This window comes from Suricata suricatta, chromosome 2 (assembly GCF_006229205.1).
Source record: "Suricata suricatta isolate VVHF042 chromosome 2, meerkat_22Aug2017_6uvM2_HiC, whole genome shotgun sequence".
Classification (NCBI taxonomy): Eukaryota; Metazoa; Chordata; class Mammalia; order Carnivora; family Herpestidae; genus Suricata; species Suricata suricatta.
The window spans coordinates 163,036,145-163,055,514 of NC_043701.1; the positions used below are offsets into that span (position 1 = coordinate 163,036,145).

The 19,370-nt window shown below is 40.6% G+C and overlaps 1 protein-coding gene and 1 pseudogene across 1 annotated transcript in view; both read left to right on the top strand.

Moving 5' to 3' along the window:
- SORCS3 (sortilin related VPS10 domain containing receptor 3) overlaps positions 1 to 19,370 on the top strand; it is a 585,972-nt gene that overhangs the window by 456,282 nt on the left and 110,320 nt on the right. The window contains exons 8-9 of the mRNA XM_029932551.1: positions 2,787 to 2,876; positions 10,836 to 11,015. Of these exons, the coding sequence (XP_029788411.1) occupies positions 2,787 to 2,876; positions 10,836 to 11,015 (270 nt within the window). The remainder of the gene's footprint in view (positions 1 to 2,786; positions 2,877 to 10,835; positions 11,016 to 19,370) is intronic.
- LOC115285866 lies at positions 18,515 to 19,103 on the top strand (annotated as a pseudogene).

A 19,370-nucleotide genomic window follows, 5' to 3' on the forward strand; every position in this document is an offset into this window, starting at 1 on the left:
CTAGTTCTGACCTGCTTAGAGGGAGTCAATTAAACCAGCAACATTGGCATCCTCTGGAAACTCATTAGAAAAGACAATTCTTGGACCTCACCCCAGACTGATGAACTCAAAGACTCCGTAGGTGGGGCCCAGCAGTCTGAGTTTTAAGTAACTTTCCAGGTGTTTCTGATGCAGCTAAAGTTCAAATACTGTTGTTCCAGTTTTTGGGTTGACAGGTATACATGTGTTGGTTTTATAATTTATAATTAAAACACTAGTTCAAAAAGATAATATGCATCCCTATGTTTACTGCAGCATTACTGACAATAGCTGAATTCTGGAAGCAGCCCAAGTGTCCATCAATATATGAATGGATAAAGAAGTGGCATACACACACACACACACACACACATATACACACAATTATTAAGTTTAAAAATATAAATTAAAAATTAAATAAATTAATTAAATTTTATATTTTAATTAAATTAAGATATAAATTAAAAAATAGACAATTCAGTGGCATATATATACATACATACATACATACATACATATAATGGAATATTACTCAGCCATAAAAATAATGAAGTCTAGTCATTTGCAACAAAATGGATGGATCTAGAGGACATAATGCTAAATGAAATAAGTCAGAGAAAAATAAATAGCATATGATTCAACCATATGTGGAATTTAAGAAACAACAAGTGAACAGAAAAAAGAGACAAAGCATAAAACAGACTCTCTACTATAGAAACAAACAGATGGTTGCCAGAGGGAAGGTGGGGGGGGGGACAGGTGGAATAGGTAAAGGGGGCTAAGAGACACTTACTTTAGTGAACTCTGAGGAATATATAGAAATGATAAATCACTATATTGTACACCTCGAACTAACATAACACTTTATTTTAATTGGACTGGAATTTCAAACATAAATAAATGAAATTAAGTTAAACAAATAGGATCAAGCAAGGACTAGTGGTGACTGTGTGTTTAGTACCAAAGATTATGGGTTTTTAAAAATAGAATTTATTGTCAAATTGGCTTCCATTACAACACCCAGTGTTCATCCCAACAAGTGCCCTTCTCAATGCCCATCACCCACTTTCTACTCTTCCCCACTTCCCTTAAACCCTCAGTTTGTTCTCTGTATTTAAGTGCCTCTTAGGGTTTGCCTCCCTCCCTCTGTACTTTTCCCCCCCTCCCCTTCTACCATGGTCTTCTGTTAAGTTTCTCAAGATCCACATGCGTGAAAACATACGGCATCTGTCTTTCTCTGACTGACTTATTTCACTTAGCATAGTGCCTTCCAGATCCATCCACGTTGCTGCAAACCACAGGATTTCCCAAAGATTATGTTTTAATCTGATTCTATGCAGCTGATATTTATTGTAAAAAGGAAAAGACCACTCAACAACTCATTGATCTTAATATGTGAACACCCCATCTCTAAGCCCCTGCAGCACAATATAGATTCAGAATGGATGTCTTTATCAGCAAACAAAAAACCCAAAGTAAACAAACAAAGTTCTGGAATACAAAACATGAACGGCTCTCATGAAAAAATAGAGATTTAGGTATAGCACTGAACCCTGGAGACAAATCCAGTCTCTCATCTTGATTCATAGCCTGTCTTTGCACCAAGTTTTCTCCAAGGTTCTGCCTCCCCACAGATTCTAACATTTGCTCTATCGGGCAGCTTGCAGTGCCTGCTTTGTGGGCTTCCAATCTGTGCAGAGTAAGGGGGGGCAGGGGCTGTGGGAGAAGCCCTCTCTTGGAGTGAGGAGCGATGGGTGGCTTTCAATAGAGATGTGACACCTCTCCTGCTTCCCGCACCTCCTTCTGTGGATGGGCGCCAGGTTCAGACTGGATTGGGAGGGCTGGCCTGTCTCCAGCAAGTGCTTGGTGAGAAGAGAGTGGGTGCCTCCCGTAATTGGCTTGTCAGTGCAGTGGCCGGGTTGCTATTGTCGTCCTGCTATTTTCTCTGAAGGGCCTATGGTATCTTCTCTTGTGAATATTAATTCCCCCTGAGTTAGGATGATTGGGCTGAGAGCAGCCATCTGCAGAACTGGGCCGTGTTAGCAGCACTTTTCAACAAGCCCCGGCCAGATCATTTCTTGGAGTGGTTTCCACGTTCCTCTAAGATTCCATCCTCCCCAAGTGTGATTACAGAGCTTGACTCCCCCAGCCATCAGATAGCGGAACTTGGGACTCAAACCCAGGATTTCTCAGTTTCCAGTTTAGAGTTTTTCCTCTTAGCTCTGATTCCTTTAAATAACTTGCACATGGAATGGATCAAAACATACCTGCTCAGTGCATAGATTTGTAAATAGGAGGGACAAAAAATGTGCTCAGATCAGAAGTGAAATTAATTTCAAAGTAACAAGAGTTTTGAACAATAGTAATTATTTAGATTCAGAAAAATATTCATTTCACTGTCATGTCATGATTGCATTGGATTAGAAACTTTTTTTTTAAGGCAGAATAAATAGATCATGGGTACATCCCATGTCATAGCTTCTGTTTCCTAAAAATATTTATTAGGTGTAGTCCAAGTACAGAGTTCCTACTCTCACAGAAAGTGTCAATCATTGGGAAAGACTGTTGTAACTGCTCATTTGTTGTCTAAGTGCTGCAATGTGGGGGCAGCTTAGTGCTGTGAGACTGGAGGCTCAGCACTAGCAAGGGATATTCTCTTAAAAGTCATCACACACCTATTATGACTATTGATGGAGCAGCTAGTACTTTCCAACTTGGCCATGACTCCTGGACCCATCTGACTTCTTTGTGTTTTCCCTGTGATCCAGGTAACAACTGGTGGAAGAGCCAGCTACTATGTGTCCTATCGAAGAGAGGCCTTCGCCCAGATAAAGCTGCCCAAGTACTCACTGCCCAAGGTATGAACAGCCTGCTGTCCTGCTTCCTGACAGACAAAGCAGCAAGGAGAGGCTGCCATGGTGGGCCATGGGGAGGGTTGACTTCTGCCTGGGAGACAGCTGGCATTCAGCCTAACCTACCACTGCTGGGAGCTGGCCTCTGCCGACGTCCCTGATCATGGGTTCTGCATTTCCCTTTCAGCAGGTTATGCAGACGAGAGCTTTGATTCCATGTCTCAAACATCCTGTATAGTCTGGGGTCATTTCCCAGGGGCTGTAGGGAAAAGAGAGCAAGTTCTAAGTCTCTACTGGGGGTCTCCTCCCTCTTGCAAGGGTCTTACTGCCAAATAGAGGGATAGGCTCAGAATGACTCAAGCAGGAGCCCACGTACTACACACATACACACACACACACACACACACACACACACACACACACACACATAAAGGTGCATAGGTGAGTCTTGTAGTGTCCTTGCTTCTGTCTACATTTTAATGCTAAATATAAATACACTGTCTATGTTTCTGCTCCCTTTTGCCACTATGAGTAGTTAAAAAAAAGGAATAGTTTACTATAATATCAGATGATGGCATTTTAACTCCTCTACTGGAAAATTATAAAACTTACCCCTGGGCTCCATCCCTTGTGAAAAATAGCTTCTGGGAGAAGATGGATCTTAGAATCTCAATCTAAACATGGACAGGATGCAGTTGCCTCACCTAATGAAGCTGCATAAAAGCCGAGTCACTGGTTGGACACATATCAGATGTAATGTTGCAAAGATTAGGTTTGTAGGCCAGTGCTGGGAAAAAACTAAATGAGGGATTATGGGATAAGAAAGTGGGTAACTGCCTATCCAGTGGTTGTTTTATTCATGCATTTATTCATATATGCATGTTTGAATTCATTCATTAATTTGATCCTTCTTTTATTCACCCATTGAACTGTTCTTTCTCCCATTTAAGATTTTATTCTATTCCAAGCACTAAATTAAGCTCTATGGATAAAGTAGTAAATAAGCCACAAATGGTTCCTCCCTTTGTGGAGCTTATATTCTGGTAGAGAAGAGAGACACTGAATAAGCAGTTGTAGGTGTAGGGAGTGTTCAGGAGATAGAAGCTCAAGGACTGTTGTGACATGATAGGTGGAGCTTACCTAATATGGATACTGAGGACAAGTTTCCTAAAGAAAGTAATGTTTAATCTGATACAGGAGGGTTGAAGAGTTAACCCTGCAAGCAGGAGTTGGGAAGCCAATAGAAAAAATATGCACGGGCCCTATTTTAAGAGAGACAAATAATATGGTTCATTCCACAAACTAAAACACTATCTCAAGAAACTGGGTGGCAGAGAGAGAGGTGGAGAGGCTGATGAGATGAACAGATACCGTATAAAGTAGCCTCAGGAGCCATGGAAATCAAATTCTCTTTTTTCTCCACCTTCTCTGTGATTGTCTTGAATGAGACCATTACATAGCTAGCATTGCGGTTGCAGGGTGTACCCATCAGATGGTCTAAACCCAAGCAGGAAAGTGGTATCCCTACTTGCAGAAGATGAGGAAGGGGAAGTTTATAATCACGGTCTTTCTCCTTTCGGAGAAAGACCCCTGCAGTAACTTGATGATTTCTGTTTTGGCACAGAAGAAGTATTTCAGGAACTTTCCAAATCATATCCCCAGTGGAAGGCCTGTTTTGTCTCTGTATTGTGTGCATATTTTATGTATTCTCAGCCTTCTGAGGAAAACAAACACTTTGCTCCCCTGGGCCGTGTGGCTGCAGGTGGGGACAAATGAAGCCTGGGATTGATCAGAACGCTGGAGCACTCCATTAACGATCAGCCACCCCATGGCAATTTATTGTGGTGGAGTACCATCCGCGCGGCCCCTTTTATAGGACTTCATCCAGAGCAGCTTCATTAATATGAGGGCCGCTGTGAAAATAGCTGGATGGTTATTGATCCCCTTTATTAGCCAGCATTGGCTCAGATTTTCATAGCCTAGGCTGAGGAGGTGAGAACAGAGGGGGTGGAAGTGTTTAAAAATGGAAATGACTTTTAAGCAAGTTGTTGTGTTCCATGAGCTGCGGCTGCTGCTGGGCCTCTTGCTTAAAAACAAAAACAAGGAGAAGCTCCCTGTCATCGTTGCCCTCCCACCTCTCTCTCCCTCAGCCTGTCTGCTCAGAACATGCTCTCCTGGGGCACTCCACGGCTGGAGTATTTTGCAGAGAACGAAATGAACACCATTAATCACGAGTGGCATTATTTAGGAGGAGCAGCCTTGTGCTGAGTCCTCCAGAAGCAGGTCCTGGGTGTTGGGTCGGCACGGGAGGCATGCACCCGCAAGGGTGAGGAGGCAGATGACAGGGAGCTGTGCCAGACTGGGAACAGCAATGGAGCTTCTGAGCAAGAAGCTCTGAGCTTTCTTTCTAGCTCCACTGCTTGCTCATCCACAAGCCTATATCTGTGAAATGGGCCTCATAATACCATTGAACATTACTGAGTCCAGTGCTGCTGGAGAAGAGAAAGGTTTAAGAAATTCTCTCACTCTGTTGTGTTGCTAGAGGTGGCTGGCTGCAAAGAAGCACCTTTCTGGGGTGCCTCGCTAAGTGCCTGCCTATTTACCTCTGACAAGACCAGCTTCCCCTTCTTTATCTCGTAAATGATTATCTGAACTCTGTGTCCCCACTGACCAATCTGGACAAAATTCTAGCTAATTTCACTGGATCAGACCTAGTCTGGCTTCTCACCTTCTCCCAAACCCATGAACTCTGCCCACTTTTGAGCAGATGTGAGAACTGGGGGCTATCGAAGTCACTGGAATCCAGAGCAACTCCTGTTAACAGCCCTTCTGGAAATCACCTGACCGTAAGGAAGATGGTTTCCTGTCCAATGGTCTCCTCTGGGGCCACCTGCTCCCCCTGCTACCCACACCCAGTTCTCTCTAGTCTTGTTTTATTTTCTGATTACTTCATCAAAGTAATTCTTTTCTGCCTTCCCTCTGGGGGACTTGTAGATATGACAGCCAGAGTGTTCTCCCTGTCGTAATAGTCTTTGCAAATAAGGTCTCTCCCTACCTAAGTCTGGGTTTGCTTTTAGTTGACAGTAGAATATGTTTAATCTCGTTTTAAGTAATAAAAGAGAGGAGAGGGAAATATGCTAGAGAAAATTTATTATAATGATAATGACAGTGATATTAACCTTTTCCTTAATTTCCTTAGGATAATTTTCCTTAATTTTTACATTTCCCCAAATACTGATTTATCCTTCATTGCTGCATCACAGCCATACTTCTTAAAATATTATCTGTAATTCTAATCTCTTTGGCACTTCCTATCCACCCTTCATTCCACTGCCAGCCACCCTGTGCTCTCCCACAGCCTTCTTTCCACTATTCTACCAAAAACCCTCAGGCCATTGTCACCAGAGACCATCTCCATGCCAAATCCAATAGACATTTATAGAACTCCTTTTTTTAAAACCCTGTATTGACACTGTTTGAAAAAAATCCATACCTGATACTCTTCTCTTTGGAGTACTGTATTATGATTTCCTTTTCTGGATCCCCTCCCCCTTGCCACTTTTAAAATGTTGATGATCCTAAGTTCTCCTGGTATTCTGCTTGGTTCCTCAGTGACCTCATCTCTTCTCTTCATATTGGTGACATCTGTATCCACAGCCCCCACCCATATCCACTGAACCCTGGACTGTATACCCAACTGCCTAGGTGAAGTACCTTCCCTGAATGATCTCATTGTAAAAATCTGGAACTGAGCTCAGAGCTTCTATATTATATCCCTACTATTTCATCCTTCTCTTGTGTTTACATAGTCCACCTATTCATTCAGACGAAAACTTGTATTGGTTACCTACCATGTGCTAGATACCTAGTAAGTGCTAGAAATGAAGTGATAGATAAGAAAAACACAGTATCTGCCCTTTGGCGGCTTACAGTCTAATGAGAGAGACAGACATAAACTAAATGATTATACAACTATTTAATTATGAGTATTTAACTATGATTGTATGAGCATGCTAAAAAGAAGCAGAGAATTTTGGAAGTCGGATATCTGATACATTAAAGATATGCCCTTTTTCTTCATCCCCCAGTGGGTTCTGCCTTCTTAATACCTCACTGGTCCATTTCATAGGGTTCTCATAGACAACGTGCCTTCATAGTTCAGGCCCCCGTGTGTCATTGTAGATTGTTACAGTGATCTCATAAGCCTTCCACCCTGCTCCACTGAAATCCACCTTTCACGCTGCCTCCACAAAGAATGAGATCATACATGCAGCTGGTCTTCCCCAGCCAAATCTCTGTACTGATCAACTCTAATTCTTTTCTCCTGCTTATGATCTTGTGCTAGTTTTGTATTTCCTTCTGGGTCACACTTAGGTGTGCCATGCACAACCCCTTATAATGTAGTCACTGTCTGTCCTCACCTCCCTCAGGGGAAGACTGCCTTCAGGCCATTCAAGTGCCATACATTTCCAAGGATACCCCACTCCTCTTCTTATCAGTATGTGTAAGGGGGACCTTAGGTTCACAAAAGGACAAGAATTGAAGCACCTGGGTGGCTCAGTTGGTTAAGCGTTCGACTTTGGCCTAGGTCGTGATCTTGTGGTTCATGAGTTGGAGTACCATGTTGGGCTCTGTGCTGACAGCTCAGAACCTGGAGCCTCCTTCGGATTCTATGTCTCCCTCTCTCTCTATCCTTCCCCCAGTCATGCTCTGTCTCTGTCTCTCTCTCTCTCTCTGTGTCTCTCTCTCTCTCAAAAATAAACATTTAAAACATTTTTAAAAAATTAAAAGAGTGATGTCCCCACCACTACTGGGCATCTGCTTGAGGCTAAGTTCTACATCTTCCTCTCTATATTCCTATTATAATGTTTGGCACATGGCAGATGCTGAATAGCATATGGGTTTTTATAATGAATGAAGTTACAGACAGCCCAGATTACACAAAAATGTTTCAGTCACAGGAAGTATTTCTACCATTGTTCACCTATGAAGTTGCATGTTTAGGTTTGTGAAAGGCAACTATGATTCTTTCAAATTAATGGTAGTAGGGTTTAGAGGGAATATTATTTATTATTGTTTCCAAATAAAAACATGAATGTGGTTATGTCTGATGCTGCCCAAATTCCAGTTTAGTAAAGTCCCAATCATACTTTCCTTACTGCCTTTTCCCCTTTTGGATTTCTCTCTTCATCTCAGATCAGATCTCTCCCTACATGTTCTCAGGAGTAGCAAGAATGTCGTCATGCTTTGGGCTTAGCTTGAGATCACAGAATTCAAGAAATAAGTGTTATTATCATCAGATACCTATTAGACCAATAATACTCATAATGCTTTTATTTGTTCTTGAAGACTTAATATTCTGGTTTTTATTGGTTGATTCCTATTCAACTGTAAAATCTACTTGGAGAAAGGGCACATCATTCAGAGCTTTTTCAAAGAGTGATTCCTCAGACTGCATGCACCTAGAGTGTCTGGACAGCTGGTTCAAATGGTGGAATTTAAGGCTCCACAACCAGATGTACTGAATTAGAACTGCAGGCAGTGGGACATATGAGTCTACATGCTGTTAAAATCTGCAGGTAATTTTGACACATATTGAGTTATACTCCCACTGATAACGGAGGTTAGCGTCTTGATTCAGATTGTCTTGGGTTTAAATCTTAGTAATTTCATTTATTAGTGAAATGACTTAGGGAAATTAAGAATTTCGCAAGCAGACATCCCAGAATCTTAGGTGCTAGAAAGCACTGTCTGGCCCAGACACTGCCATACCTGTTGGCCAGGTGATACACCCCAGGACAGCTCCACACTAAGATGCATTCACAGCAAATCTGATTGCCTTTAATCCTGACCATGCCCCAGTGTTTTAAGTTGTTTTTTTCACACTTATTTTACATTAGTTTAGTCTAAAATAACTTAGCTCATTCATTTTTATAACCAAAACATCTGGGAAAAGCCCAGCATTTCTATTGCATTTTCAACAGGGTAAGTGAATTTAATTCGTATTTCCTGCAGCTGCTATTTCCCCTCCTACTGGGTTCTTGGGCTTTCATTCCACACCAACACAACACAATTTCATCACATGGTTTTTAAGAGGAAGCCTTATTTCCATTTTCAAGCAGCTCGGCGGGAACCTGTAATTCTATAAGGTGCGTAAGCACAAATGAGCTAGTGAGGTCTTAGTCAAGGCGACCTAGGGAATTCAAGGCCAGGGCTGAGATCTGACAGATTCTCCAATAAAAAGATCCAGAACTCTTCTCACTTTCCCTCCTCCTAGTTGTCCAAATCAAATGAACTTTTCCATTTTAAAATCATCTTGGGAAAAGCTCTCCATAATTGTGACATTATAGACATTGCTACCTGCTTTTATTGCTGAAATCATTTCTGGGAAAGGTTGGCCAAACAAGGTAAAGTTAGACCCAGCTTGGTGATTTACTTACTGTCCATTCCAATTGCCTGTGTTCTACTATGAGTGTTTGTCACCACAGTGACAAGGGTCCTCTCCTGCTTCCCCAGGTACCATTATAATATATATCTGTATATTAATGCATTTTTAACTTCTTCCATTATGTCAACTGTTCATCTGTGTCAACATTTCCTCCTGACAGTGCAGATTCCTGAGAGAAGGACTTGAGTTCATGGTACTCTTCATACAGTGTCTAGCCACATATGAAAACTGGCTTTGATAAATTGTTTTGAATTGTGAACTGATTAGATTTGGTTTTAGAAATGATCTAGTCCAGGTATGCAAACTAAATTGACTTCAGGGACCAGGAAGTTAATATTAATATGTAAGTGGCAGGTTATGAGAACATTTGGGTACTTGAGGCTGAGGCTTCATGAGTGCTGACGTTACCTAAAAGATTACACTGTCAGGTACGCAACGGAGGCTGTAGTCAAACCAAGTATTTGTGACTCTTATTCAACTTGTGGGTCATTGGATTGCACCTTCTCATCTGGAGGCTGTCTGTCCAAATGCTTAGGAGCTAACAGGTTAGACTCCTACCACAAAAATTGAAAACTTGATTCTCACACTTACCAGCTATGTAATATGAAGCAAGATGGCAAAGCTCTGTGTACCTTAGTTTGTTCCTCAGTAAAATGGGAACACTACTGCCTCCACTGTAGAATTATTTTGGATTTTTCACTGAAATAATACATTTAGATGACTTAGAATGGTGCTCAGGGGTTAGCTATTTTTTATCAGTAGCCCAATCTCTTCAGTATTTTGGTGAGAAAATTAAAGCTTAGGGACCGAGATACATTCCACACCAGATAGCTCACATTTAGTAGAGCTTCTGTTATGATCCAGAACACTAAATTCCAGGTTGAATATCCTTTCTGCTATATCTGTGATTTTCGAATATTATTTTATTAGCAGCAGAACCTCCCTCACCTTTTACTCCCAAAATATTACATGGAACTCCAGTATAAAACAGATTCAGGTGGTATTGGTCTGGTTGAAACAGAGTTGGAAGCCCAGAATCCCATTCATTGGCTATGCCCCCATGCCATCCTTCTTGCAATCTCCATGACTCTGAAGATTCCAAAGACAAGTTTTGAAACCACTACGCTGAAAAGTTTGAAAACATAAATGAAGATCTAAAGAAGGGATAAGCCCTGTCTTCTTTGCATGTGTGTTTCCTCTTGCAAGGCTATATGTCTCTGTTAGCACTAACACTAACTTCCAGATATAAAAATAAAAAATGAAAGTGGATAATCCCTCGGAGCCATGGAAAATGATACCCACCAAAGCCCCTTACACCTATCTTATTGTCACATAGTAAGGAACAGAAATCATGAAGCTCTTAATTTATAGCCTTGGTCCGACACAGAATTGTATAACGTTGCCTATAACTCAGGTATTTTCTCAACCTCTCGGTAACTCATGGTAATTACTCTGGGTCCCAATGGGCAGAGAGATATGGAGATCTGCCTCCTTACAAGTTTTCCATCTTCTTATAGGACATGCACATCATCAGTACCGATGAGAACCAAGTGTTTGCAGCTGTCCAAGAATGGAACCAGAATGACACGTACAACCTCTACATCTCAGACACGCGTGGCATCTACTTCACCCTGGCAATGGAGAACATTAAGAGTAGCCGAGGTCTAATGGGAAACATTATTATTGAATTATATGAGGTATGTAGCCAAGACTATCCTGCACCTAGATCTACCTCTCTTTCTCATGAATTTTAATGGTATAAATACAAGCATTGCTGTCAGCTAGTCCTGGGTTCAGATCTCAGCTGCCTACACCCTTTAGCAATTGTGTGCCTTTGGGCAAGGATCTTCCCTGATGCCTCAACTTCCTCACTAGTAAAACAGGGGTAATTTGCCTAATGAGGTAGTTGTGAGAAGGAGAGATAAAGTATGTACAGCATCCAGTGTAGTGGTTAACTCAATGAGCTTTAAGAAATGTTAGCTAAAGTTGATAGCCAGACATACAGGTATTTGACCTACATGCGCTCAGTTAAGTCTCCCTTTCAACTCTGTGGACTCTGAGAGTAGGCACATATGTATTTATATGTGTTAAATTATTTGGAAAATTCCATCCTTATGAACAAATTTTATAGGAAAAGACAAGTGAATATCAGTGCTTGGAATGAGGGTTTCCCTAAAATGCCACCGAGTACCAACCTCTGTGCATGGGGAAGAACAAGCTTTGACTTATGTTGAGTTATTGTTATTTAAAATTTTTTAATGTTTTTTTTTTGAGAGAGAGAGACAGCGAGAGCAGGGAGGGTCAGAGAGAGAGGGAGATACAGAGTCTGAAGCAGGCTCCAGGCTCTGAGCTAGCTGTCAGCACAGAGCCCTATGCGGGGCTTGAATCCACAAAACATGAGATCATGACCTGAGCTGAAGCCAGATGCTTAACCGACTGAGCCACCCAGGCACCCTGAGTTATTGTTATTTAATATGAGCATCACCTTACTGAGTTTTATTGAGCATCACAATACTGAGTTATATTGAGGTTTGTTTTTAAATGTAATCTCCAGTTAAAGAATAATTTATCTAGGAAAACAAGTGACTCCTTATAGGAACTAGAGAAAAAAACTAATGGTTTCAATGACCCTAAGGCTATGGTATTTTTTTTATACCTCTAGTGGCAGTGTATGACCTTTGATGGTCCTGGCCACAGCACCCACCTTGGTATAACAGATTGATTTGAGTAAAGGCGTGTATTTCATTATCCAGCATTTACTGGTAACTAGTGGTCAACCTACACCTGTTCCACTGGTTGAGATCATTCATTCATGGAGAAGTTGTCTGTTATGAGCGGTAGCTTCAGATGGTGTGGGTGAGCTGCTCCCTTAGGAATTTTCATCTTTGAGGAGTGGCAGTGGCTTTAAGACAAGAGGGATCAGTGCAGACCCTTCTACTTTACAGCGGTCTCTTCTGAGTAGCGCTCTCAAAGTTCCAGCACCCCTGTATTGGAATCTAAGTTGGCTGTTCAGTTATTGAGAGCAGTGGAAACATGTAAGATTCTAGTTATTTTGTTAGGTAGGATTACCCAAAGGTCTGTGATGAATAGAAGTACATTAAAAAGTAGAAAGAAGTGAGTGTCACTGGTGTAAAAAACAAAGTCAGTAGACATACCATGATTTCCTAGGAGATAGTTGACAAGTACTGAAAGAATTCCTTTAACAACAAGGTCCCAGTTTGGAAAATTTCCCAGTTTTTCTTAGAGTTATAAAAATGGGTAAAGATGACTAAGGTATATAACAGGCTTTGGGAAGCTTACATTTCCATGCCTCTTTTCATACCTGGAAGAAGAAATATACATTGTAACTGGGCAGTAAGTCACATCTAGTATGAAGGTTTGGATGTCATGTTCCCAAGACTCAGGCCATTCCAACCAATATTCCAAACCAAGTTCCTATTTGCATAGTGAGGCTGCAGAGGTAGGAGCCTCATACTCCTGTGGTTAGACCCCAGTAAGACAGGGTAGGTATTGCTGTAGATGACCTTTCCATTGAGAAACCCCTGTGTCTCTGGCCCTGTTGATAAGTCAGATGAGTTTGGCACTGTGCTGTTCCTTTCCTAATAAAGGGCACCTAAAACTCCTTGGTCATTGTGAATAGTGGGACACTCTAAGCTGAAGTAAAGCAAGGATCAAAATGAAGAATGTGCCTAGATACATGTAATCTGTTTTGTCTTGCTGAAGGCAGTCTTGGATTTTCAGCGTTATTGGGGAGAATGCATAGTGTCATTTTATCTATAGAGAAACAAGACATACCAGGCAAGACAACTTGTCTAAAACAAGTTCTGTTGAGCTTGGTCTCCATTTAATTTTATCAAGGTTAATTGTGTCCCTACTTTGTGTTAAAGCCCATGAGGAAGGGAGGAGAGATATTAGTTCATACACCCAGGAAGCTGGCCATCTAGCTCGTTGGACTTTGAGGAAATCAGTGAGCAAAGTTCCTTTTTACTTGCCCAGATTGGAATCAGTTGAAACAAAGACAAAGGGCGAGAGAAATAGAGATCAGATGTCAGCTTTATTGCTTTTTTGAAGTTATGTAGGAGGGAGTGGGCTTACTAATACTGTACCCTGAACTGTATGCACACATCCAGTCATATACACATATAATAAATGCTCTCCTATGGAAGCCTCTTCCTATAAGACCACTGCAGTGAGATACAGAGAATGTGAACTTTGAAGTCAGAGCCCTAAAATAGTGAACATGGGGATGAGCTTTTCATGCCCAGTTCTTTTTTTGCAATGTTACCAATCATTTTTCCCTGGGGATGAAGAAGTAGAAGGCATTCCATATTTTGAGAATGGCATGAGCCAAGAACTAGGTGGATGGTGTAGACTTACAAGACCGTGAGCTAGCAAATGTAATTGCATAGAATATTATTCTCAGGTACAAAAATGAGTGTTGGATAAGTGGTTGGATTTAAGATACTACAAGGCATTTAATACCAAGAGAATAAATTGTATTCTAACACTGCTTAAACTATAACCATATTGAGGTTTTTAGAGGGTGATGCTGTTTTGCACCTGGAGATGCATTCTGTGATTTGGAGATAAAACTAAATTTAACTGGTCTCTAGGGGTCATTAGGTTTTAACCTTCTTCACTGGAGATTCTCATGGAAACTGAGATAGTGTACCATATGGCCAGTTAGCAGAGAGATTGTAATTTTCCTGAATGCTGAATGCCCTTGAGTAATGCAGCTGGGAAAACTAGTAAGCTTTCACATTCAATTCAACTAAATGAATACGCTTTCAAAGAGTGTATTTTGTTTGATGAGATGTGGCTAGTGCATGAGATTCATAATCTCCTGGAAATACACATGATTCTATTAGGGGAGTTAGTGATCACAGACTAATTTGTATTAAAGCTATGATTTTCCATGTTGTAGGATCTCTAAATACAAAGGTTAATTATAACTTGAGGAATTTGGGGAGACCTATAAATGAGTTGGCTTAAAGGATGAGTGCTGGAGCTTGAGAGAAAGACAAGCCTCATGGAATCCCAACACTAGATGAGAACTAGAGTCTGATGAGTAGAAGCCCATTTTCATGGAATGTGGAGCAATTTGGGGGAACACCGGGGATAAATATTGTAAATACACTACTAAAGAGCTGGATTGAAGAGTTGGGCATTTATTTGATGGGCTAACATTCCTCTGTGTTTTTCCCCTACATCTACATATCTAGCAAATGATATTTAGATACATGATGCAGTCCTGTATGCCAAGTTAATGTTTAAATTTATATTATAATATGATAGAGTATTATACTGTTTAACCTTGTCTCAAATGTCAGGGATGTCTTTAGGTAATATGGATGTGAGTGGCTCAGGATGAGCACAGCCACTTAAATTTACTTAAGTAGCGTATTATTCCTTCTTGCATGTGGCCCTCACAAGTGCTTCTTGACCACGGAAAGGAGACAAAGAAAATGAGAGCTTATTTGAGAATTCATCTTAGAGGTCTTGTACCTAAAAGACCTTGGAAACCAATGGGAATCCACCCCATTGAATTTTCTAACACCAAGTAAGGCAGAGAAATTGTTTTCTGGTGTGTTGGAGCAGTCTCCTACTGTAGAGAGTCCCTTCTTGTTCTTTCTTTAATCCCTGCTTCAAAGTACAATATTGTCATGACTGTAATTACATAATCAGGTGAGAAAATAATTCTTGAAGGCCAAATAATAACCTCTTTTTTAAGGTGTCAGAACCCATTCCATCAAAACAAGTCTGATGTTGACAATGAATGTAATATATTATGTGTGTTCACCATTATTCTACGATACTCTTTTCACATAGAGCTTTGTTGTGGTTTCTGCACATCACTAACTCTAAACTACATTTCTTCTTAGTTGCTTTCCACAGATAAATCAATAAACAAATATTTTTTCCAACACCCTCAATTATACTACAGAAACATGCTCTGAGCTGCTAGTTGGATGCATTTTTTTTCAATATCTTCCTGGATATTAAGCATCCAACTTGTACCTCGTTATAATAATGACAACAACATACCAGACAATGCCTTAGACTGGCATTATTGAATAAATCTAAAATACAAGCTACAGATGCAGTTCTAAATTTTCTACTACTCATATTTTAAATAGTAAAAAGAAACAGGTGAGATTAATTTCAATAATATATTTTATTTAACCAAATTATCTAAAATATCATTTTAGTATGTGTTCCATTTGAAAAATACTAATGAGATATTTTATATTTTTCCATACTGAATCTACAAAATTCTGGGTGTATTTTATACTTCCCACACATCTTGATTCATATGCTAAATTTTCATCAGAAATACTTGATCAGTATTTACATTTCATCAAATTTACAGTAGAAAAAGAAGATTCAGATACCCAAGTTATTCCAAACATATGTAAAAGTTTGCCAATAAAAGAATTGGGTATCATTTTTTAAATTGAATTTCAAATTGGTTAAAATAAAATACAGTTAAAATTCATTTCCTTTGTCCCACTGGCCACATTTCAAGTGCTCAGTAGTCATATGTGGATAGTGGCCATGGTACTGGATTACATAACCCTAAAGGATTTTTATACTTTTTCTTATTTATCAATGGACATATCTCTTTGTGGGAGGTATCATTCCCCCTTGTGCCCATAAGAGTACAGAGATGCAGAGAATTTAGTAACTTGGCTGATATCGCACAGTAAAATGATGGCACTCTGTTCAAACCATTCCATGTTTGGATAGTCACATAGACCAAAAGCCCAGGCTCTTCCCACTATGCATTTTTTCACATTTATGGTTTTTTTTTATTGAAGTGTAATTTATGTATAGTAAATTTTACTGTTTGTACACAGTTCTATGTGTTTTGACAGGGATATACAGTTGTGTAACATCATTATCAATATAGAGAACAGTTCTGTCACCCCAAAATATTTCCTCTGATGACCTTTTTGTAGTCAACCATCTTCCCTCCCTAACTCACTGATTTATTTCTCTCTTTTGTTTTGTCTTTTCTAGATTTTCATGTGGCTAGAATTATACAGTAGATAGATAGTCTTTTGAATTTGGCTTCTTTTACTTTGAATAATGCGTTTGAGAGGCACCTGGTCATTCAGTTGGTTAAGCATCCAACTCTTGATTTCAGCTCAGTTCATGATCAAACGATTCAGGAGTTATAGCCCCATGTTGCACTTTATGCTGACACTGCAGAGCCTGCTTGAGATTCTCTCTCTCCCTCTCTCTCTGTTCCTCCCCAACTTGTGTGGTGTCTCTCTGCCTCTGTCTCTGTCTCTCTCTTGTTCACTCTCTGAATAAATAAATAAACTTAAAAAAAATTTTTTAAATGAAAATGCATTTGAGATTCACCTATGTTGTTGAATATCAGTAGATATTCCTTTTTGTTGCTGAATAGTATTCCATTTGTGGCTATACCCTAGTTTATCCTTTCATTCAGCAGTTGAAGGACATTTAAGTTGTTTCTAGTTCTGTGAGAGAGTGAATAAAACTTCTATATTCACCAGAACATAAGTTTTTAATTTGTCATGGCTAACCACCCAGGAGTAGGATTGTGGAGTTGAATGTGATTGTATATGTTTCTGAAAAGCCACCAAGCAGTTTCTAAAGTGGCATCCCTACCAGAGATGTATGAGAGTTTTGGTTGCTTCACATCTTCACCAACACTTGGCATTATCAGTTGAGTGTGTGTGTGTGTGTGTGTGTGTGTGTGTGTGTGTGTGTGTGTGAGGCCACTGTGATAGGGGCCTAGTGGTACCTTATTGTAGGCTTAATTTAAATTTCCTAATGATAACTATGTTGACCTCACTAAGATGGATAAATGAGACTCTTTGAGTCATCCATAGTATCTTGCTTTCTTTGCCCATCTTTTTGATGTTCCCTTGCTTTCCCTGTCCCTTGTGTCTGTGCCCCACCCTTGCTTTATCATGACCTTAAGTGACCCATTTGTGGCCAGATGGACAGCTGCTGTTAGACTCCACAGGGCCATCTTTCCGAAACTCACCTTCACCCACCCCTCACCACAGGTCCCACTGTAGGGACAGCCCATGGCACACCATGGTAATTGCTTTTCTCAGCAGAGCCCTGGTTTCCTTGTCCTTAGGGCCCAGGGAGGTGAGCAACAGATGACCATGCCACCTGGACTTAGCACTCTGCCAAGAGGCCACTTTCAGTTTCCCTTCATACCTCAAATTGATTCCCAGAAGGAAGTGGGCCAGGCAGGCCCGCACTTACCCCACCCTCTTCTGTGGGTGCCATCACAAGCTGGTGCCCTTCTCTTTGAACTCTGGGGCCAGCAGCTGTGGCCATGCTTCTGATTTGAAATAACAATGGGAGGTCACATGGTTAGAGTGTATCAGATGCCAAGTACCTCCTTAGATGGAAAAGTTTAAATGTGTGTCTCATTCTTTAATCCCTTTATATTGTATGTAGTAAGGGAAGGTAGTGTTTCATGATACTTTTGTGTCAGAGACATATATGTGCTTATATTGTATATGTGAGCATGTACATGTGGGTATGAGAACTAGGCTGTAGCTTAAACGCATTTCATTCTTGGGTCACAGTCAGAAATGTTGAAAGCTGTTGGCCTAGGGCAGGCATAAGCAAAAGGCCCTCCAAACTTACATTTATACACGATATGAAGCCAAGAAGCCATTCAGTAATAATGTAAGGGTTTTAAACAATCCAAATGCAAGTGCAAAGTGATCTGGTTCTTTCAGGCTGGTGGGAGATTGCTGTGATTCATATGTGACTGCAGGAGAAACGCCTTCAGAGCTTCAGATGGGTTCTCTGGAAATCTCTCCTTTCTGGATCTTTTCAGACTCCATTCTCCTGATTTTTCTCTCAGAATATGTAGAGATTGCAAAAAATTCTCATCTGAATGGTGGAGTGCTCAATGGGAAAATATGGTAGTGACCATTCCATTTGCCAAAGACACTCATCCAGAAGAACACAAGCAGTAGCTGAATAGCTAGTAATTCCTGCTGAAGGGCGCCTAGCTAGGAGGCAGCAGACAGGGATGACAGGAGCCCCACCTGAGCTGTCTAAGTTGGACCCCTGTATATTTTCTCCCAGGAAGTAGACAGCAAGTCCCTAGGTATGTGTTGTCATCTGTCATTGGTTGAGAGCGAGGTGGGCGGGTCGCCCCGGAGCCCGAGGAAGAAGGCGGTGGCGGTGGTGGTGACTGAGCGCAGCCCGATGACAGGATGTTGGTGTTGGTGTTAGGAGACCTGCACATCCCACACCGGTGCAACAGTTTGCCGGCTAAATTAAAAAAACTGCTGGTGCCAGGAAAGATTCAGCACATTCTCTGTACTGGAAACCTTTGCACCAAAGAGAGTTATGACTATCTCAAGACTCTGGCCGGTGACGTTCACATTGTAAGAGGAGACTTCGATGAGAATCTGAATTATCCAGAACAGAAGGTTGTGACTGTTGGGCAGTTCAAAATTGGTTTGATCCATGGGCATCAAGTGATTCCTTGGGGAGACATGGCCAGCTTAGCCCTGTTGCAGAGGCAGTTTGATGTGGACATTCTTATCTCGGGACACACACACAAATTTGAAGCATTTGAGCATGAAAATAAATTTTACATTAACCCAGGTTCTGCCACTGGAGCATATAATGCCTTGGAAACAAACATTATTCCTTCATTTGTGTTGATGGATATCCAAGCCTCTACAGTTGCCACTTATGTGTATCAGCTAATTGGAGATGATGTGAAAGTAGAGCAAATTGAATACAAAAAATCTTGAAAGCCAGGCCTATCTTGCTGGGTTTTTTTTCATTCCCTGTTCAAATCAAGTAATTAAACATTTATGAGCCACAGAATTATATCACTTTTATAATATTTTGCAGTAAAATATAATATCATCTGTTAATACAGTGTTTTGAGCTTCTTGTAAACTATAAGAATATATTCCATTTCCATATATGATTTATATGAAAAATGTCCACCACCCAGTAAATGGTCACGTGTTAAGAAAAATTTATCCTTGTAAATATCTTCAAAGTTGATATTTGGAACTTTATTACAA